The sequence below is a fragment of the Entamoeba dispar genome, genomic scaffold (assembly GCF_000209125.1).
Source record: "Entamoeba dispar SAW760 scf_1105229457967 genomic scaffold, whole genome shotgun sequence".
NCBI lineage: Eukaryota > Evosea > Mastigamoebida > Endamoebidae > Entamoeba > Entamoeba dispar.
In genome coordinates, this window is record NW_001852957.1 from 74,957 (window position 1) to 94,466 (window position 19,510).

General features: G+C 22.7%; 12 protein-coding genes across 12 annotated transcripts, besides 39 other annotated features; 6 read left to right on the top strand and 6 right to left on the bottom strand.

Annotated features, from left to right (window-relative positions):
- Positions 1 to 98: 98 nt before the first annotated feature.
- Positions 99 to 160: a sequence feature (AT_rich).
- Positions 161 to 203: 43 nt separating this feature from the next.
- Positions 204 to 267: a sequence feature (AT_rich).
- A 50-nt stretch (positions 268 to 317) lies between these two features.
- Positions 318 to 393: a sequence feature (AT_rich).
- Positions 385 to 1,100, bottom strand: EDI_251590 (uncharacterized protein; the record flags this gene model as incomplete). The annotated part of the gene is made up of 2 exons (XM_001734089.1): positions 385 to 951; positions 999 to 1,100. 2 exons carry the CDS (start codon positions 1,098 to 1,100, stop codon positions 385 to 387), a joined length of 669 nt encoding a protein of 222 aa, XP_001734141.1.
- Positions 953 to 985: a sequence feature (AT_rich).
- Positions 1,097 to 1,168: a microsatellite.
- Positions 1,169 to 1,179: 11 nt separating this feature from the next.
- Positions 1,180 to 1,227: a microsatellite.
- A 22-nt stretch (positions 1,228 to 1,249) lies between these two features.
- EDI_251600 (uncharacterized protein) lies at positions 1,250 to 3,015 on the top strand (the record flags this gene model as incomplete). Its single annotated transcript, XM_001734090.1, has 2 exons — positions 1,250 to 1,463; positions 1,517 to 3,015. 2 exons carry the CDS (start codon positions 1,250 to 1,252, stop codon positions 3,013 to 3,015), a joined length of 1,713 nt encoding a protein of 570 aa, XP_001734142.1.
- Positions 2,012 to 2,032: a sequence feature (AT_rich).
- Positions 2,391 to 2,466: a sequence feature (AT_rich).
- Positions 3,002 to 3,073: a sequence feature (AT_rich).
- Positions 3,074 to 3,115: a microsatellite.
- Positions 3,116 to 3,139: 24 nt separating this feature from the next.
- On the bottom strand, positions 3,140 to 5,023 carry EDI_251610 (uncharacterized protein; the record flags this gene model as incomplete). The annotated part of the gene is made up of 1 exon (XM_001734091.1): positions 3,140 to 5,023. The coding sequence occupies one exon, from the start codon at positions 5,021 to 5,023 to the stop codon at positions 3,140 to 3,142; it is 1,884 nt and encodes a 627-aa protein (XP_001734143.1).
- Positions 3,779 to 3,813: a sequence feature (AT_rich).
- Positions 4,366 to 4,394: a sequence feature (AT_rich).
- A 21-nt stretch (positions 5,024 to 5,044) lies between the features above and the next one.
- Positions 5,045 to 5,067: a microsatellite.
- Positions 5,068 to 5,104: 37 nt separating this feature from the next.
- Positions 5,105 to 5,172: a sequence feature (AT_rich).
- Positions 5,173 to 5,209: 37 nt separating this feature from the next.
- On the bottom strand, positions 5,210 to 6,487 carry EDI_251620 (uncharacterized protein; the record flags this gene model as incomplete). The annotated part of the gene is made up of 1 exon (XM_001734092.1): positions 5,210 to 6,487. One exon carries the CDS (start codon positions 6,485 to 6,487, stop codon positions 5,210 to 5,212), a length of 1,278 nt encoding a protein of 425 aa, XP_001734144.1.
- Positions 5,834 to 5,856: a sequence feature (AT_rich).
- Positions 6,488 to 6,713: 226 nt separating the features above from the next.
- On the top strand, positions 6,714 to 7,493 carry EDI_251630 (uncharacterized protein; the record flags this gene model as incomplete). Its single annotated transcript, XM_001734093.1, has 3 exons — positions 6,714 to 6,830; positions 6,882 to 7,243; positions 7,298 to 7,493. The coding sequence occupies 3 exons, from the start codon at positions 6,714 to 6,716 to the stop codon at positions 7,491 to 7,493; spliced, it is 675 nt and encodes a 224-aa protein (XP_001734145.1).
- Positions 7,274 to 7,299: a microsatellite.
- A 207-nt stretch (positions 7,494 to 7,700) lies between the features above and the next one.
- Positions 7,701 to 7,801: a sequence feature (AT_rich).
- Positions 7,802 to 8,072: 271 nt separating this feature from the next.
- Positions 8,073 to 8,164: a microsatellite.
- Positions 8,165 to 8,174: 10 nt separating this feature from the next.
- EDI_251640 (vacuolar amino acid transporter, putative) lies at positions 8,175 to 9,347 on the top strand (the record flags this gene model as incomplete). The annotated part of the gene is made up of 1 exon (XM_001734094.1): positions 8,175 to 9,347. One exon carries the CDS (start codon positions 8,175 to 8,177, stop codon positions 9,345 to 9,347), a length of 1,173 nt encoding a protein of 390 aa, XP_001734146.1.
- Positions 9,347 to 9,386: a sequence feature (AT_rich).
- A 3-nt stretch (positions 9,387 to 9,389) lies between these two features.
- Positions 9,390 to 9,444: a microsatellite.
- Position 9,445: 1 nt separating this feature from the next.
- Positions 9,446 to 9,531: a sequence feature (AT_rich).
- Positions 9,532 to 9,799: 268 nt separating this feature from the next.
- Positions 9,800 to 9,903: a sequence feature (AT_rich).
- Positions 9,904 to 10,017: 114 nt separating this feature from the next.
- EDI_251650 (Rho/RAC guanine nucleotide exchange factor, putative) lies at positions 10,018 to 11,733 on the top strand (the record flags this gene model as incomplete). The annotated part of the gene is made up of 1 exon (XM_001734095.1): positions 10,018 to 11,733. One exon carries the CDS (start codon positions 10,018 to 10,020, stop codon positions 11,731 to 11,733), a length of 1,716 nt encoding a protein of 571 aa, XP_001734147.1.
- Positions 10,136 to 10,164: a sequence feature (AT_rich).
- Positions 10,997 to 11,017: a sequence feature (AT_rich).
- Positions 11,724 to 11,827: a sequence feature (AT_rich).
- A 13-nt stretch (positions 11,828 to 11,840) lies between these two features.
- EDI_251660 (uncharacterized protein) lies at positions 11,841 to 12,332 on the bottom strand (the record flags this gene model as incomplete). Its single annotated transcript, XM_001734096.1, has 1 exon — positions 11,841 to 12,332. The coding sequence occupies one exon, from the start codon at positions 12,330 to 12,332 to the stop codon at positions 11,841 to 11,843; it is 492 nt and encodes a 163-aa protein (XP_001734148.1).
- Positions 12,331 to 12,351: a sequence feature (AT_rich).
- A 4-nt stretch (positions 12,352 to 12,355) lies between these two features.
- Positions 12,356 to 12,399: a microsatellite.
- Positions 12,400 to 12,457: a sequence feature (AT_rich).
- Positions 12,458 to 12,468: 11 nt separating this feature from the next.
- EDI_251670 (dipeptidyl-peptidase 5 precursor, putative) lies at positions 12,469 to 14,478 on the bottom strand (the record flags this gene model as incomplete). The annotated part of the gene is made up of 1 exon (XM_001734097.1): positions 12,469 to 14,478. One exon carries the CDS (start codon positions 14,476 to 14,478, stop codon positions 12,469 to 12,471), a length of 2,010 nt encoding a protein of 669 aa, XP_001734149.1.
- Positions 13,755 to 13,775: a sequence feature (AT_rich).
- Positions 14,479 to 14,558: 80 nt separating the features above from the next.
- Positions 14,559 to 14,588: a microsatellite.
- A 53-nt stretch (positions 14,589 to 14,641) lies between these two features.
- EDI_251680 (uncharacterized protein) lies at positions 14,642 to 16,297 on the top strand (the record flags this gene model as incomplete). The annotated part of the gene is made up of 1 exon (XM_001734098.1): positions 14,642 to 16,297. The coding sequence occupies one exon, from the start codon at positions 14,642 to 14,644 to the stop codon at positions 16,295 to 16,297; it is 1,656 nt and encodes a 551-aa protein (XP_001734150.1).
- Positions 15,373 to 15,430: a sequence feature (AT_rich).
- Positions 15,532 to 15,580: a sequence feature (AT_rich).
- A 25-nt stretch (positions 16,298 to 16,322) lies between the features above and the next one.
- Positions 16,323 to 17,267, bottom strand: EDI_251690 (small glutamine-rich tetratricopeptide repeat-containing protein, putative; the record flags this gene model as incomplete). The annotated part of the gene is made up of 1 exon (XM_001734099.1): positions 16,323 to 17,267. The coding sequence occupies one exon, from the start codon at positions 17,265 to 17,267 to the stop codon at positions 16,323 to 16,325; it is 945 nt and encodes a 314-aa protein (XP_001734151.1).
- Positions 16,361 to 16,386: a microsatellite.
- Positions 16,579 to 16,599: a sequence feature (AT_rich).
- A 41-nt stretch (positions 17,268 to 17,308) lies between the features above and the next one.
- Positions 17,309 to 17,369: a sequence feature (AT_rich).
- A 375-nt stretch (positions 17,370 to 17,744) lies between these two features.
- Positions 17,745 to 17,832: a sequence feature (AT_rich).
- Positions 17,833 to 18,069: 237 nt separating this feature from the next.
- Positions 18,070 to 18,107: a sequence feature (AT_rich).
- A 365-nt stretch (positions 18,108 to 18,472) lies between these two features.
- Positions 18,473 to 18,495: a sequence feature (AT_rich).
- Positions 18,496 to 18,678: 183 nt separating this feature from the next.
- On the top strand, positions 18,679 to 19,509 carry EDI_251700 (uncharacterized protein; the record flags this gene model as incomplete). Its single annotated transcript, XM_001734100.1, has 1 exon — positions 18,679 to 19,509. The coding sequence occupies one exon, from the start codon at positions 18,679 to 18,681 to the stop codon at positions 19,507 to 19,509; it is 831 nt and encodes a 276-aa protein (XP_001734152.1).
- Positions 19,482 to 19,510: part of a sequence feature (AT_rich) that runs on past the window's edge.

Consider the following 19,510-nt stretch of genomic DNA (forward strand, 5'->3'; position numbering starts at 1 on the left):
CTTGTTCAGAACACCATGAAAATATACTTTTCCATGAAATTCCAATTCTAGTATCATAATATTCAACTTTTACATTACCTAATTCTCTTTTCCTTTCCATTTTATTATTAATAAATATTTAGTTTTTCTTTAAATAATCTTCAAGAATTTTTTATATAATCTCTAACACCAAACAATATAAATAACTTCTATGACTTTATCTCTAATAATTTATTGATATAAATATCAATTAAATTTAGTTTTTGTAATCAAATTGAATTTTTTTATCTTTCATCTTCTTTCTTTTAGGGACTAATGGACCATTAATTAGTTCAAACTAAAATAAAAAAAAAAGTTATTAATAAATAATAATAAAATAAATTTATTAAAAGAGTCAATATAATTTTATAATATCTCTGTTGTTTGATTAACATTATTATTTTCTGGTTTTATTTCTTGTTTCTTTACTGGAAGTGGTGGAAGAGGTTTTTGATTATTACTTATTGAAGAATTTGAATTTTGTTGAATTATAAACGTTTTTGGTTTAAATTCAGTAGAATGTGCTGGAAGAACATAATTTTCTGGAATTTGATAATTTGGGTATTGTTCTTTTCCTAATAATTTATTAATTGAATTAGTTCCTTCACAAACAACGTCAACCATAAGTGATTGAAATTTATTAGCAAGTTCTTCAACTGTAATACCTAATTCTTTTGCTTTAATACTCATTTGTTCTTTTTTGGATAATTGAGGTTGAGATTTATCTTCAGAAATTGGTTGATTGGGTTTTATTATTTTTTGTTCATTAGAATTTATTGGTTTAAATAAAAAAGAATTAGCTTCTCTGAAGGAATCATATTGTTCAACTTTAATTTGAGATCCATCAACTAAAGTATTTGTTAAATACATAATATTTGAAGTTTCTTCTTCACTTCTCATTTCAACAATAAAATAATTAAATTGTTGTGTTTCCTATAATATTAATATCAATAAATAATATTAAATAGATAAGTACAAACAAATTTTTGAATACTAAGAATAACTCCACAATAAGTTAAGATTGTATTCAAGGATGATTCTTGAACTGTTTTGAGATTATCAATAATAACAACTTTTGTCATTTTAATTTATTTTTTTTTTTTTTTTTTAATATATTTGTGATATTTTTTTAAGATCTTTTTGTTTTATTAATTTTTCTATAAATATAAAAGAAAAAAAAAGAGATCTTAAAAAAAAAAAAAAAGAAAATAGATTTTATTTTTAAATTGAAATGAATAGCCATTCAAATAGTAATCCATATTTTAAAACATCAATATTTTGGAAATTATGTTGTGTTTATGATCATATCGTTGTTCATACATTAATTAGATATTGTTCTACTACTACAAATGAATTTTGGGATGCATTAAGAGATATATTAGATGCATCAGGTATATTGTATAGTGTTTTAGCTGATGAATTACAAGAAGAAGTTATGAATACAAGTTTGTTAATTAGAAATAAGAAAAAAGAGAAAAAAAAAAGTTCATTATTATAGAAGAAGTTCATACATTATTTAGAGTTAATAGTGGACCAACATCATTGTTATCTGCTGTTTTAAGAAAAGAATTAACACCATTAATGGAAAAATATATTAATCCAATTATTCATTCATGTAATTCAAATGAAATTCATATTGATTCAACAGATGAAACAATTAAAAATAAATCTATTGAAACAATAAATAAATATATTGATATTCATACAACTCGATTTTTACAAATGGCATCAGAATTTCCAGAAAATTTAAAATCAATATTTGGAATTATTAAAGAAGTTGTAGAAGAAAATTTTAAAGAAGAAGGAGTTTCACAACAAATTTTATCAGCATTATTTTTTCATAAAATTATTACACCTGCAATTGTTACACCATCTAAATTTTGTAGTGCTATATCAATTCCTAATGATAAAGGTAAATCTATTTTAATGTTACTTTCAAAAATATATCAAACATTTGTTAATCAATGCGATGAACCATTTCCTAAAACAATTGATTTAAATATATTTAATAATACTATTGTTAATTCATATCCAAAAATTAATGAAATGATTAATATTCTTAGTAGTAATTCTACATTACCTGAATATCATTTTAATAAAGTTGTATCATCTCAATTACTTTTAAGAAAAGTACCACCAATTTTAACTACATTAGAAACAATGAAACCAGCTGCTATGGCTACTATTATACAACCATTTATTGATATTGGATTTAAAAATTTAGCAGAAAATTTATTAGCATTAACAAGTATTAATATTTATCAAAAAGAACTTGCAAAATTAGATTTAAAAAAACCAAAAGATGTTGGTATTTTCTTTGATGAAACTGAAGAAGCATGTTATAATTCTGTTATTACTGGATATGAAGATACTATTAATTTTTATCAAAAAAGAATTAATATATTAACAGAAGAAATTTTTAAATTAAATCAAATTATAGAAAAATTTGATTCACCAGCATCACCAAGATCATTTACTATATGTGGAGATAAATCACCATGTTCTTCACAACAACAACTTTGTTCACCAAAGAGATCTAAAACACCATTATGTGAAGAACAAGGACAAACAATAATACAAAGTATTCAAGAATTTAATTTACCAAATGAAATTAATGAAGAATTAAGAAATAGATTTATAACAATTACTTCTAAAGAGAATCAAATTTTTGAATTTGTTAATAAAACAGAAAGTGTTTCTATTTTATCTAAAAGTGATAAATTTATTACTATTTATGTTAAAGCTACTAAAACTAAATTAAAAGATGAATGTCCTAAAATTGCACAAAAAGATAAAGATAAAGAAAAAAAAGATAAAGATAAGAAAGATAAAGATAAAGCAGTTGCTAAATTAAAAAAATCATGTTTAGAACAATTAAAAGAAGCACATGAAAATCGTAATTCATTACTTCAACATATTGATGATCCTAAATTAATGCAAAGAATTTTTGCATTAATAAATATTCTTGATGATATTATTTACGTATTAAATAATTAAATTATTCATTGAGAAATTTATTTAAATCTTGTTTAAAGAATAATTTAATATTTTTTTTTAAAATAAAATAAAACTAAAAAAAAAAAAAAAAATTAATTAATTCACTAACAAAAGAAGAATTGAATTAATTTGAATTTAATAAATTACCAAATGGTCCATCAAATTGAGGATATTCATAATTAACAGTAGAATTTTTAATCCATTGATAATCTATATTATCTTCATTTCCTTTTAAATAAGATTTTTTATCCCATTCAATATCCATATATGAAAATGCATATGATTCATATCCCCATGCTTTATAATCACTTACTAAAAATCTAATTGTACTATATGGTTGGAAATAATATCCACAATGAATACTATTTTGAATATCTTCATCCATCATTGGTTTAAATACTTTTTCTAACATATTAAGAGTTGTAATATTAGTTTTTATTTCTTCTACACTATTAATTGTATTATTATCTTCATTTAATTTTATTTTAGCAATATAAAATATTCTTTGTGTATCTGATAATTTTGGAATATCATTTTTTAAATTTAATGATATTGTTTCATCTTCTTCATTATTATTTTGAATTCCTATAAATGAATAAATATATTCATTTGCATCTCTATGTGAACATGGTTCAAATCCTAATAATGACATTTTTAAAATATCATTTGTTTCATTATTTGTTATTCTACATTGTAATTTAGTTCCTCCAATAAGTGTTTTTTTTTCAATACCAACATGTCTAATTCTTCCAAATCCACATTCTTTATATAATTTTTTTTCTTTTAAACATTTTATATCAACAGGTCCCCAATTTTTAATTGATTGAGTTAATGGACAAATAATTGCTTCATTAGCTTCTGAAATATTTTGCATCCAATATGCCATTGAATGTCCTGCATTTCCCCATGAATTTTTAATAATAAATCCTCCTTTAACACTATTATATTCTTTATTTCCAAATTCATTTCTATTATTATTATTTTTTTCAATTTCTATATATTGTGTATTTTCTCTATCAACTCTAAATTCATCATTCCATCCTACAATAATCATAGCATGTCCTCCACTTCCCATAACTTCTCCATGTAAATCAAATATTCCATCATTACTATATGCTGCCATTCCAACTCTACTACAACATGTTTTTGCATTAGAATCATCTCTAATGTATTCTCCTGATGCAGCTGCATAACATGGAAATTCACATTCTGTACATACTTTTTCTTTATATTGTGGATTTTGTTCATTACATTCAAAATAATATGCTTTTTGAACAGTAGCTAATCCATATGATATTGGTGATTTATATTCATACATTGTTTGTTTAATTTCATTTATTGAATACATAGTTTTAATATTTTTAATTCTAAAATTTATTGGATTTGTAGCCATAATTTTTGGTAATTCTTTATCATTACAATGAAATTCTCCTTCTCCTCTTTCTGGATAATAATTACATACTGAACTAGGTAATATAATATTTTTAGCATAATCTCCTAAATAATAAATAAATTCAACACTTCCATCACTTGTTTGATTAATTCCCATTCCTCCATAATTACAAATTGGTATTTCTTTATGTTTTTGACAATATTCAAAAATTAATTTACCATATGCTTGTTCAGAAAATTGAACATATTCTGTTGAATTAAGAAGATTATGTTGAACTCCATAAGCTCTATATGAACTTTCTAAATATCCTATTGTTGAAAATATCCAACAACTACCTCTTGATTGTTGATTCTTTGGAATAACTGATGCATTTTGATCAATAAGATATTGTGATGGTAATATTTCTTCATAATTATCAATAATTTTTGTTGTAAACCCTTCAAGTCTTGTAGATAAAAACATACAACATGTTAATACAATTCCAAATAAAACAAATGTTATCATTGATAATATCATCCAAAGAGTACAATATGTTTCTATTGTATTATGTTTTTTTTTAGATGAATATCCTTCATCTGGATTAAGTAATGGTGTTATTCCAATATCTTTGTCCATATTATCAATTAATTTTAATCCTTCTTTTTTTTTTTTTTTTTTTTAAGTTCTTTTTTAGAATAATTCAGAATCCTCTTTTTCTTTTTTAATTATTTAAATTTATTATCTTTAAAATAATATATTAAATTATTTTTTTCTTTATTTTTTAAGCTATACTTTTTTTTTTTTCTTTAGATAATTGATTTTTTACCAAAGAACAAGAAATGTATTATCTCCACATGCATGGTATGTTTTAAATAAAAATCCTTCTGTTGATTCTTTACAAAATATCCTACATTCATATTTACCTATTTTTAAACTTGAAATATCTATCATTATTTCATTCTCTTTTGTTATATCACTTGATAATAAATAATCATTATTGGATACTGATGATAATACACTCTTATAAACACCAACCCAATATGGTTTATCCATTCCTTGAACACTAACTCTAATCATTCTTTTATTCTTTTCTTTTCCAACAGCTACACTAACACTAATTTCTTTTCCAACTGTAACATAACATGTTTCTGCTGCATTATATACTTCTGTTTTAGTATTATCAAGAAAAACTCTAACACAATATTTCCCTCTTTTTAATCCTTCAAATCTAATAAATGCACTTTGTTTACCATTACAATAAGCACTATTAATATAATTTTTCATATTCATTTCAAATCTATCAAAAATTCCAATCCAACTATTTTCTTGAAGATAATTAGGTGGAATATAATAACTTACATCAACTTCATTATTTATTGTTTTACAATTTAAAATAATTCTCTTCTCTATATCTCTTTCTTCATCAAGACTTTTTCTTATAGATTCATTAATTATTTTATTATTATTTTCTTGTATTGTTGTTTGGAAATCTATTTGTTTATCTTTTTCATTTATATTTGATATTCCATTAGAAACACTTTGAGATAATTCAATAGAATTATTGTCTTTTGTTTTATAATTTATTGGAATTTTTTCTTCATTTTCAATTATTTTGACTAGTTGATGATCAATAGAATTTAATTTCTCATTAGATTTTTCTAATTTATCTTTTTCAGATTGATCAAAATCATCAATTTTATTATTATCTTGACTAATTACTTGTTGATTCTTTTTCTCAATAAGATTATTTTCTAATATTTCATTTTTAGTATCATCATTAAATAATTTATTTATTGTTTCATTTCTCTTTGAAGATGAAAAAGGAATTTCTTTTTCAATTGGATGAACAATAACTTCATTTACTTCTCCTGTTGCATATCCTTTTACTATACATATTTCTGTCTTTTTATCTAATACCCCTTTCTTTGGAGTTGTTTCAGATTGTGAATTCTCTGGACTTTCTAATTCCATTAAATCATCTGTTGTTCGTACCATATTATAATTATTTTTCTTCCATATTTCTTTAATAACTTTTAATTCAAGACATGGAAATGAGGATTGAAGAAATTTTAATTTTTCATTATACCGATGAACTTGCATTTAGATATTTAATGATTATTCAGTGTTATAGGTTCGTTTTTATCTTTACTTCTCACTAATCATTTTCTTTGGTAGATTAATCACTTTTCATTTTGACAATAAGTTGACTTTTTTCAAGAATATCTTTATAGTTTTTTGAATTCTATATAGGATATAAACATTATTTTTACAAGAAAAGACAGGAATTAAAAAGTATATTCTCATGAGATAGAAGAACTACTAAGAAATGAGTTCATTTCTAAAATCATTCAACGAAGTTGCTATTGTTTATCCTTCACATAATAAACGCTCAAAAGACTTTTCTAAAGCTCTATCTATTATTCTTGATGCTGATATTTATAAAGTTTGGTAAATAATTTTTTGATAAATTCTTAAAAGAATTCTTAGTGTGTAGATTTCAATTTATAATCCTATCCATTCAAAGAATAAAATTCGTTCAATAATTCATAACCATTTGATAAGAAAGACTAGATCATTCAGAAAAAGAATTGAAACAATTACAACATGCTCTGTTGATATTGATCGTTATCGTGCTATTATTATCATTTGTTCTGTAGAAGGAAATCATTTATCAACAGAATGTTTATCTTTTTTGAATTCATTTTATTTATTATTTGCATCATCACCAGCAAAACTACTTGTTGTAGGATTAGGTTCTTATCAGAAAAAATACTCAAAAGATATATCACGACTAAAATCACAATTTATTGAAGATGATGTGTATGTTGATATTCCAATCTTTATTCTTAATTCTTCGTTTGTTATCTTTATTTACTCTCATTAGACTAAGAATAATAATAATAATAATAGTATTCCTAAGTATATGAAGGTTATTGATTCAATGTATCAATATGTCCAAGTTCCTAAACCAAAACAACAGATTCAATCCTTCAATTGTCATCAAAATAGTGTATTCACTGAAAGATCTACAAGTACCTATTATCACTCTCATAGTCCATCTGAATTTATGAGAAAAAGTGAAGAACATAATATTATTAGCGATTAAATAAAGTAAGTTCTATTTATGTATTTAATATTGTTTATATAAACCTTTAAACAAAGAAGAATTCAATAATCTTTAAAAACAATTTCAAAAGTATCAAAAACAAATATTAGAAATTAAAGTATTAACATTGATTATCAATAAACTATTCATTTTATAACTATTCAACAAAAAGATATTTAACTAAATAATTACTTCTAATCTTTTTTCATTAATAATGTAATTTCATTTATAATAATGAAATAAAAAAAAAGGAATTATTGTCAAATTAAATTATATTCAAATAAATTCTATATGTTATATAATTTAAACAATCATAAACTTCAAGTTTTGATTTCTATAATTTATTTTTGTTTATTAATGTATAATAACTAGAATATGTCTATTAGTAAGAATAAAATATATTTATTCAGATAAAAGGTTCTAATAAAATGAGAATAATTTATTTTCATAATCATAGTAGATCACAAAAAAAATAGTAAAACAAATATGAAATGTAAGATAAAAGAAAGATGAAATAATAATTTTAGTAAGAAAGATCTTTTATTCGTTTAATAAAGAAAACAGTTTTTGGTTTTAGTTTAAAATGAAAATAATATAAAAGTATTATAAAAAGAGAGAAATAGAAGAATAAAAAAATAGAATAATCTAAATGAAAAAAGATAATCTAAGATCCATTCAAATATGTCTCCATTTGCAAAAGGTGAATCAGGAATTATTGCAACTATATTTAATCTTGCAAATACAATTATTGGGAATGGAACACTTGCAATGCCATTTGCTATGTTATATTCAGGATGGGGAGGAGGATTAATATTAATGACAGGAGCATATATTTTATCAGTTATAACAATTTATTTTCTTACTATTAGTTGTGAAATTACAGGGAAAGCAACATATAAAGAAATATCAAAAGTTATAGGAGGGAAATTATTATCAACAATAATTCAAGCAATAGCAATGTTTTATACTACAGGAACATGTATTGGATATATTATATTTCTTGGAGGATTTTTACCATATATTCTCAATACCAATTCATTTTATAGTGATCGTTCTTTTCTTATTATTATTATTTCATTTATACTTATTTATCCATTAAGTTTTTCTAAAACATTAGATGCATTAAAATATTTTTCAATAGGAGCAGTAATTTGTGTTACTTATACAGCTATTGTTATTGTTATAGAAAGTTTTACAACTTATTATTCACCAGATGTAAAAGCAATTATAATAAATTGGTCAACATTTAGAGGATTTCCTATTATGACAGGAGCATTTTGTTGTCATTATAATATATTTAGATTTTATGTTGAATTAAAAAATAGAACAGTAAAAAAATTAACATATATTTCAATAGTATCAACAATGATTGCATATATTGCATATGCATTAGTTGGAATATTTGGATATAAATCAATGGGAAAAGATGTACAAGGAAATATTTTAATTTCATATCCACGAAATGATAAATTTATTGTATGGGGATGTATAGCATTTTGTTTTATTATGGCAGCATCATTTCCATTAGTTCATTTTGCACAAAGATCATTATTAGATGTAATGATTTTTGATAGATGGAAAGAAAGTGGTATTAGAAGAATTACTGAAAGTTTAATTTTAGTTTCATTTGTTATTCTTGTTGCTGTTGCAGTAAAAGATATTGAAATTGTATTAGCATATAATGGAGCTACATTTGGAGTTATGATTGTATATGTTTTTCCAGCATATTTTGCATATAAATTAACTAAAGGATGGAAAAAAATAATGGCATTAATTGTTATGATATTAGGAATACTAATAGGAATAGTAGGAGTAATTTTAACCACATTAGATTTATGTGGTGTATTTAAGTGAATAATTTCAATTTAAAAAAAAAAAAATTAATTTAAATAACATAAAATAAAAATAATAGAAAAATAAAATGAGAAAAAAAAAAAAAAAAACAAAAGAAGTTTATATGAAAATTAAAACAAATTTTTTATTTTATTTTTTTTCTAAGATAACTCATATTTCTTAAACTTAAAAAAAAATATAAATTGAAATGTCAATAGAAAAATATATTATTCCAAACAATACACTTGATGAAAAATCAAAATTATTAGCTGATAAAGTTATTTCATATATTTTAGATCCAGAACAAAGAGAAACAGGACTTTCATTTATATTAAATAGGTTATATAATCCAAAATTTAGTGAAATTTTAATACAAATTAATCCAAGATTATATACACAATTTCTTGAATCAGATGATTCTTCATCATTAACAACAACATTATATATTGTTAATGCATTATCTAAAAAAGCTGAATATATTATTTTATTCTTAAAATATGATAAAAAAATATTAGATTCATTAAGAATTTTATTAAATTGTGAAAATGAATTAATTTTTAAAAATTGTTTAATTATTCTTGATTCATTTATTGAAACAACTAAAAGAGTTGATTTATCACATCAATTTATTCCAATTTTAATTAATGATGCATCAGTATTTCCAAATAATCGTCAAAGTATTATAGCATTTATGACAAAAGTATTAATTTCACCAGAAAGTATAACAATTTATCTTAATAATGATGGACTTTCTATGGTAAAACAATCACTTGAAAATTCACAAAATGAAGAACTTATAGGAGCAGTAGAAATATTATTAAGAATTATAAAATATAAACAAGAAGGTAAAACATTATTATTTAAAGAAGGATTTTTAAAAATATTAACTGATATAATTGGTAGAACAGATAATCAAAATATATTAGAACGTGCAATTAATGTTACTAGTCAATTATCTGGTTGTGAATTTTTTGCAAGTAATTGTATTGATTGTGGATTATTTGAAGAATGTCTTGATTTATTAGAATATCCATATAATGGAAAAAGTACAACAAATACATTAATGCCATCATTACTTATTATTTTTAGAGTTACTCAAGATCGTGTTGGTGCAAAAAATTGTAGTTCATTAAAATTAGCAACAAAATTATCTAAATTACTTTTATCAGTAAAAGAATTTCAAGAAGTTATGCAAGCAATGTTATTTGGTATTATTACAAATTTATTTAGTAATGATCAAGCAAGAAAAGAAATGATATTAACTAAAATTGATAAAGTTGTTCTTCAAATTAATCCTATTGAACTTCAACCAAAAGGAAAATCATTATGGGTTGTTTGTGTTAAAACATTTAATGAAATGAAAAAACAAACACAAGAAATTGAATATACTCCTATTGATATTCAAAGAATGGCTGAATATAATTCTAAGAAAACAAAAGCTAGACAAATTACAGAAGAATTTATTCAAACTGAAACTAATTATACAAATCAAATGAATATTTGTTGTCGTATAGTAATAAAAAGATTAGATAATGTTTTAAAAGAAAATTTATCTATTATATTTGGTAATATTATTGATATAGAAAAATATCATCATAAATTTTCTAATGAATTAGAAAAATGTTTATCTCTTTGTAATGAAGAAAAACTTGAATTTATTTCTTTTTCTGATATATTATTAAAATATTTTACTCCATCAATGCTTGATTTATATTGTAAATATGCTAATAATGTTGATATTGGAATGGCTAAATTTAATGAATTATCAAGAACAGATGTAGATGTTGGATGTATTGTTAAAGAATTAAGTTCTAAAGGTCATTATGTTCCAAGTTTCTTAATTCAACCAATTCAAAGAATTCCTCGTTATGTTTTATTATTAGAATCATTAATTAAATGTCTTCCTGAATATTTAGATGAAGCTAAAAAAATAAAAACTTGTTTAAATAAAATTAGAAGTATTGCTAATGAAATTAATGAAAATAAAAGAAGATTTGAAAATAAAACAGCAATGAATTTATGGAATAAAAGAATTGATTTATCTGATTATCCTAATCAACAACGTGATTATTTTGCTGAAATGGGACAAGTTTTAGTTAGTGATAAAAAAAATGCAACTGTTTGGACAATGGTTATTTTTAGTGATATTGCTGTATTAACAAGAAATACTGCAAAATCTTCTGAAAAAGAAAAATGGAAAATAAAAGAAGTATATGCTTTATGTGATTGGAAAGTCCTTGAAATAGTTAATGAAAAAATTCAATTCTTTAAACCTTCATCAAATACTACAATTGAAATTACTTGTAATAAATTAAAAGATACTGAATTTTTATCTGAACAACTTAGAAAAGCAATTAATACTGCTAAACAAAATAAAATGAAAAGAACTTCAATTACAAATATTTAATTTGGTTTTTTAATTATTCTAAATTTATTGTTTAGATTTATTAAATTAATATTATTTTCATATTCTTTCATAAAAAAAAAATGATTTAAAAATTGGTTCAATAACATTTAATAATATGGTCTAAACCCAAATGGAGTTTGTGGTCCAACTAATGGAATGTCTTGAGGAATTTCTGGTACTTTAGCTTTAATAGCTTGTTTCATAGCATTAATAGTTGACATTGGAAGACCTAAATGCATAACAACCATATTTCTATCATTTTTGTTAATTGAAGTAAGAACAGTAGCCATTTGTTTAAGAATAATAGCAATAGTTCTACGTAATCTAAATTCTTTAAGTTTGAGGAATTGGACTGTATGTTCTGATCCATAAAGTTCAATTGGAGATGATGAAAAATATCTTCTTCTTTGAGTTCCTCGTAATCTAAATGTTGTTCGATAAAGTTCATCACGAAGTTGCATATATTTCATATTTAATCCATGAAGTACTTGTTCAGCTCTAAAACTATCTTGTTCTTCTGCATAAGGGAGTTGTTGTCCATACATATTCATAAATGGTTGTGCATTTATACAAGCAATAAAAAGAAGTAATGAGAACATATTTAATAAAATATAATAACAAGTTCTTTCTTTTTTTTTTTTTTAATTATTTATTTTTATTTTTTTTAATTTTAAATTTTCAAAATGTTTTTGTTTTTTTTTTTTTTAAAAAAATTTAATTAAATGGTTCATTACTTTAGTTCTTCATATTCTCATTGAACCATCTTAAGTATTGTTCATAGAACACTTTAATATCTTCATTCTTCGTTAATACATTTGTAGAGTATGGGAATCTAAGAAGTCTAGATTTAATTCCTCTACGTTGTAATGCTTGGAATAATGAAATTGGTTGTGATTTATCAACAACAAAATCAAGATCACCATATGAAATAAGTGTTGGAACACTATATGATGCTACATTTTTCATAGCATCATTATGATTATACCAATAAGAGTTATCATAATCTGCTCCTTCAAATGTATATTCTAATGTATATTTAGCATCAGTATAATATTGTGATCTAATTGAAAGAATTGGTGCATGAACAGCAGCTAATACAATAGGTAATTTAGCATCTAATAATGCAGTAACAATTTTTGATGCACCAAAAACTCCAACAACTGCAATTTTAGAAGTATCTACTGGATATTTTTCTAATTCATTAATAACTGCTTTAATATCTTCAATAATAATATTTATATCATTTGATCCTTTAATTCTCATACGTTCTCCAAATCCTTTACTAACATGTGAGTTAATCATTATAACAGCATATCCTTCATTTGTATAAACATATGGATTCATAATTTTATTAAAACCATCAATAACAGTTCCTTCTTCTTCATCATGAACAACTAAAAGAATTGGTGCTTTTTCATTATTTGATGGAAGATAAAGTAATGATTGAATTCTATCATTTAATGATCCCATTGGATTAATAAGAATTGGTTTTTGAAGGTTATAAGAAGTATAATCATTTAATTTAGTTAATTTAGTTAATTTCATTGATTCATCACAATAATAAATTTCACTTGGTTGATATTGGAATGATTGTGTAATGAATAAACATGAACTTTCATCATGACATGGAACTTCTGCCATCATTTCTACAGCTCCTTCAACAATAACTTCTTCAATATTCCATGTTTTTAATTCAAATGAATATATAGCTTTTCTTATAGCTAAAGCTTCTCTTCTATTATTTATTACAAATATACTAATTGTTTCTTCATTATTATGTTTACTAATTAAATATTTTTCTGTAGTAAATTCATTAAGAGTAACATCAGCTTTATATGATCCATCTTCAAGATCATATAAAACAAAATATTTAGCTGGATTTTTCTCAATTATATTTGTAGTTCTCATAAAAATAATATATTTTCCTGTTTTTGTAGCTTTTGGTTCAATTTGATTTCCAGGATAATTACATGAAATACATGTAGCTTGATCACTTCCAACAGAAATTGTATAAATTGATGATTTTAAATAATTTTTTTTATCACTTGCTGGTGCTGTTGATTTACCTTCAAAAACAATTATTGTTTCATCATCACTAATATCATATGAAATAACATTTCCTACTTCATTTGAAATATCTGTATATTTTCCAATATTAATTTTTCCATTTTCATCTACAGTAATTGTTGATGAAATTAAATGTTTATATTGTGGTGTACCATCATCATTTGTTGTAATATAAGATGATCCTTCTCCAAATGGTGTTTGTGTAAAAACATGATGAGAAGTTTGTTTTCTATTTACTAATTTATTTTGGAGATCTAATGAATCTTGAACAGTCATTCCAAAGAATATAGGAGAAATAAAATAAAGATGTTCTTTAATAACAACAGGTAATGAAATATCAATATCTTTAGTTACTTGATATTCTTTCATATTTGAATCGAATGAATATAATGAACAAATACTATCACATTTAGTATAAAATATTGAATGATGGGCAACACTATAATATAATTCATTTCCAACTCCTTGAGCAAGTTCAATGAAATATTTCCCTTCATTTTGAATACTTGTTTGATATAATGTATTTGTTTCTATTCCATTAACAACTGACTTAACAATATAATAAACATAATTGTTATTATCTGATGTCATAGCAATAATATAACTAGTTTTATTTAAGACATCATTTGCTGTAAGTGCACTAACGATGCCAATTGTAAGCCACAATAAACTAATCATTCTATCATTAATGAGATCAATCAATAATTTACAGATTGATAAAATTTGATTTTTCTTTTCACTTTTAAATTTCTCTTTATAAAAAAAAAAAGAAAAAAAAAAAAAGAAAACTAAAAACTTTTTTCCAAAAAATAATGTTGTCAGTTTTTTTCTGAACCTAAAGATGATTTCATGGTTAAAAAATCATAGTGAATTAACTCGTTATATTCATAACAAAGAGTCATCATCTCAAATTAATCGTGTTTATACTTTTCTTTCTAAAAAGTATCATGATTTTCTTCAATATTTAATACAAACACATGCCGTATTATTTCTTCCACAAGCAAATGTATTACAAGATATTCCATTAACTCTCCAATTCTTTCTTTGTCATGCAGCATATTTAAATGTTTCTAATGGTAATTTTATTACATTAAATGGTATTTATGGAAAAATTGATAAATCTCATGCTAAATTATATCCATTTCATCAAGCATCTATTTATCGGTTAAATCAACGTGAATTATCAGATAGAATGATATCATTCCACGATCTCAATGCATCTGCTATATCAAGTGTAAAAATAATGAATGATGATATTATTATTGATCAATCATATATATTACCTATACTTATCACTAAATCAGTATTTTATTTTGATTCATGTTGTTGGGGATGGAGAAGAGGATTCAATATGACATTTAGAGAAAAAAATGAATTCACTATTTATAATGAATTACAAATAGCTCTAGATAATATTAGAAGAAATATTCCAACACTTAGTAAAATTGAAAAAGAAACAGGTCAAAAATATTTTTATTGGGATTTTGATGGAGAAATGAAAAAATCAATGATTGAACAAGAAGAAGATATGAAAATATTTTTTATGAAATTAAGTTTAAATGAAAGTAATGGATTATTTCAAATTATTGATAATTTTGTTAATAGATTTAATGAATTAATTATTAATAAACCAATTAATAAACGTAAAGGATATATTAATGGATGTATTAAAATTTTATGTCAAAAAGCACAAGAAATTGAAATATGGAAAAATGGATGGAATGAAGATGCATTTATAAATAATATGAATAGGTTATTAATTAATAAACTTTTTAAATATCTTTGGCCTCCAATGATTGCATTAAAAGAAGGTCAATGTATACAAGAAATTAATGGTGATGATATTTGTTTTTCTTTATCAAGAGCACATTCATTTATTCAACCAAAACATATTGGTACAAAAATAAAATTAAATGAAATTGGAATGAAAAGTGCATTAACATTATTATTAAAAATAGATTCTGTATGTACTCCATTAGAAAAAGTAATGTATATATTTTCTTCATTTAAAATATTAGAACAAATGATTCGATTTTATCAAAATACAAATGTAACTGCAGATTTATTATTTCCATTATGTCTTTTTTTAACAATAAAAGCTCAATTACCATATTTTGATTCTACAATTTATTATATTGAAGAAATGCAAATGCAAATAAATAGTGAATTATCTTATTATTATTGTAATTTTATGGCTTGTAAAGATTTTATTCAAACTTTATGTTATAATTCATTAAAAGAATCTATATCACAACAAGAATATGAAAAATTATTTATCCAAAGTATTTCATCTCAAAGATGGTTAATTCCAAAGACTGGTTTAGTTATTCCTCAAAAATTATCATTACAAAAAATTCAACAACTCATTGATCAAAAATCAAATAGTGATGATTTTTTATTACAATATTATCAAAATATTCCATTACAAGAATTAACTTCTGAAGATATTCCAAAAATTCTTAATTTATTACAAGAACTATATAATGACACAAATTAATTCAATTTCATTGTTTTTCTTTGAATTATATTTCTTCATTTTGATTTGATTTATTTTCTTTTGGTTCTTGTTGCTGTTGTTGTTGTTGTGTATTTGCCATTTGTTCTGCCATTTGTCTTAAATGTGGATTATTTAATAAATCATTCATAGATCCTTGACCTGACATCATATTTTGTGCCATATTCATCATTGCAGGATTATTCATCATATTTTGTGCCATATTCATCATTGCAGGATTATTCATCATACTTTGTGCCATTTGTTGAATAGCTGGATTATTCATTAAATTATTTAATAAATTAGCAAATCCTCCTTGTTGTTGATTTTGTTCTTGTTTTGGTTGGTTTTGAGGTTCAGGTATTTGTTCTTTAGGTTTTTCTTTCACTTCTTCTTTTATTCCAACTTTACTTAATTCATCTAAAATATCCATTTTACTATTTAAATAATTTGGATTCTCTGGTTCAATACTCAAAGCCTTATCAATAGCCTCTTTTGCTTCTTGAAGTTTTCCCATTTTCATTAATGCTGCTGATAATCTACTATATCCTTTAGCAAATGTTGGACATAATTCAACACATTTCTCTCCATCTCTAACAGCTAATTCATCATTATTTAAATAACAATAACAAGCTGATCTGTTTGAATAATAAATATGATTAAATGGATCACATTCAATTGCCCTTGAATATTCACAAATAGCAGTTGCATAATCTTTTTTACTAAATAAATCATTTCCTTTTACTTTATGAATTTCAGCTTCTTTCTTCTTTTCTTCTGTAACTTCTTCACTTGTTTTTGGTATTTTAATAGCTGGAAATCTTTCTAAATTATTATAATGTTCTTCAAAATACTTTTTGGCTTTATTTACCTTTTCTTCTTTTTCTTCTTCTGTAACATCTTTTAGATATCCTTTTTTCTCAAGTAATTTCATATACTTCTCAAATACTTGTTCTTTTGTTGGTACTTCCATTTTCAAGTTACTCTTGAATCTTTAAGTTCTCTTCTTTTTTCTTTAATAATTGAAAAATATAAAAATTATATTTATTTTAAATTAATAACAAAAAATTATTATCTCTCTGAAATTAATTCAGTGAATTTGATAACTTCTCCTTTTTTAATATATGTCATTATAGTCCTATATTTTATTTATCATTTGTTATACAAATAAATTACTTAATGAAAGAATGAATATTTAATACAATATATGATTGTGTATTAAATGAAATTGTCTTTATACATTTATTGTAAGTATGAATACTTTTACAATAATATAAATTCATTGTTCTCTATTTTCTCATTGTCTTTTATTCATTATATATTTCTAAAAACAATTCTAATGATCTAACTCATTGTTTTTATCTCTTGAATCCCAACAATATCAATACACTTTGAACCAATAGTAGAACATTTTTCATTCTTGATTTACATTATTTCTCATTGTTTTCTGTATATTAACATTAAAATAAATAAACTCAATAATGAAAAATGATGATTTATAAATTTTAAAATGATATTAATTAGTTTAAACAAATAAACGAAGACATAACTAACACAGGCAAACAGCAAAAAAGATATACAAGAGTCTCATGAGACATAAAACAAAGGAAAAATGTTTTCATAAAAACAAAGACATAGATTTGTGGAGAATATAAAATTAATTTCAAAAACAGTTAAAGGTGTTTTGTACTTAACAATACCATTTAATTATTCAATAAAGAAGTAAAAAAAAATGATGTTGATTATTTTTATAATATAAACAACAACAAATTGAGAAATAATATATAAGAAGTAAAATTATTTAAATATTATTCATAATGATAATGTAACAAAATACATGAGAAAGAAAAACAAATATATAACAATAATAGTATCATTTTTTTAAATTAATAAGTTGTATTAAGAGAAATATTGAGTATCACAAACGATTCTTAATAAAACCAATAGAAAATAGAATAAAACTATCACTATTAATGATTATTGTTTATTGTTTACTCAATTTGTTATTTGTTCTGTTAGAAAAAAAATATAATTTTCAATTGATTGTGTTGTTATACTCGGATAAGTAAATTATTCTTCTATAATCATTAATTCAATCACTTTTATGATTACTGATAACCAATAACGATAATATAAATGATAAATCATTTATTTATTGAATAAGTAACATATCTTCTCATTTTTTTTAATTATTTAATAATCTTTGTTGAACTATGAGATTGTTCTATTAAATAATTGTTGATATTCTTTGATTTTCTTAGTCATCATTGAGGATTCAAAAAGTTATGATTGAAAATCAAATACAAAGTCTTTAATGATTTTTAAGTGAGTTTAATTTTCTAAAAAAACAAAAAGAAAGAACTTAGAAAAAAAAAACACAAAAAATGAATTTTGTCAAAAGCATTTTCGGATTTGGAATAAAAGAAGTCAAAAATGAAGAAAATGAAATACAAGTTGACATCATTAATGGGAATGCTATTAATGATGAAACTATCAACACACTCCAGGGAGATAAAGTAATAAGTATTCCACCAATTGATACAGTCCAAGGATATGAATACAATCTTCAAACATTATATTATTCAGTACATTCAAAAACACAAATACAAGAAGACCAAATAATACCATTTCAAAATAATATTAACCTTGCAATTCAACTTCCATTATCAGAAAAAGAATTCTTTATTATAACAAATAATAATCCAATAAAGAAAGAAAGAGATAAAAACATTAATTTTGATATTTCATTTAATAATTGCTTTAATATTGAACAAGAAGAATGGAGTATTGCAGTAAAAGAAGCATTTGAAAAATATCTTAATTGTATTGCTGAAAAGTATGATAATATTATCAAAATTCAAAAAGAAAAAAGTAAAAATCCGATTAAAGAATATCCATTAACAATGTTATTAAAGAAAATTGAAGATATAAGTGGATATAGTATTAAATATGAATCTTTTAATGATGCTTATAATGGTACAAAAATGATAAATAAAAATGATTTATTACATACAGGGGATTGTATTGATATTACTGTAAATGGAGAAATTATTAAAGGATGGTTAATTTCAAAAGCAGTATGTATTAATGAATTTAATATTATTCCAATAAATGAAAATATAGGAATTATTATTAATGAAAAAAGTAAATTAAGAATACAGAAGAAAGAAAATAAAAATGTTGTTTCTATAATTATTCAAATAAATGATAATTAAA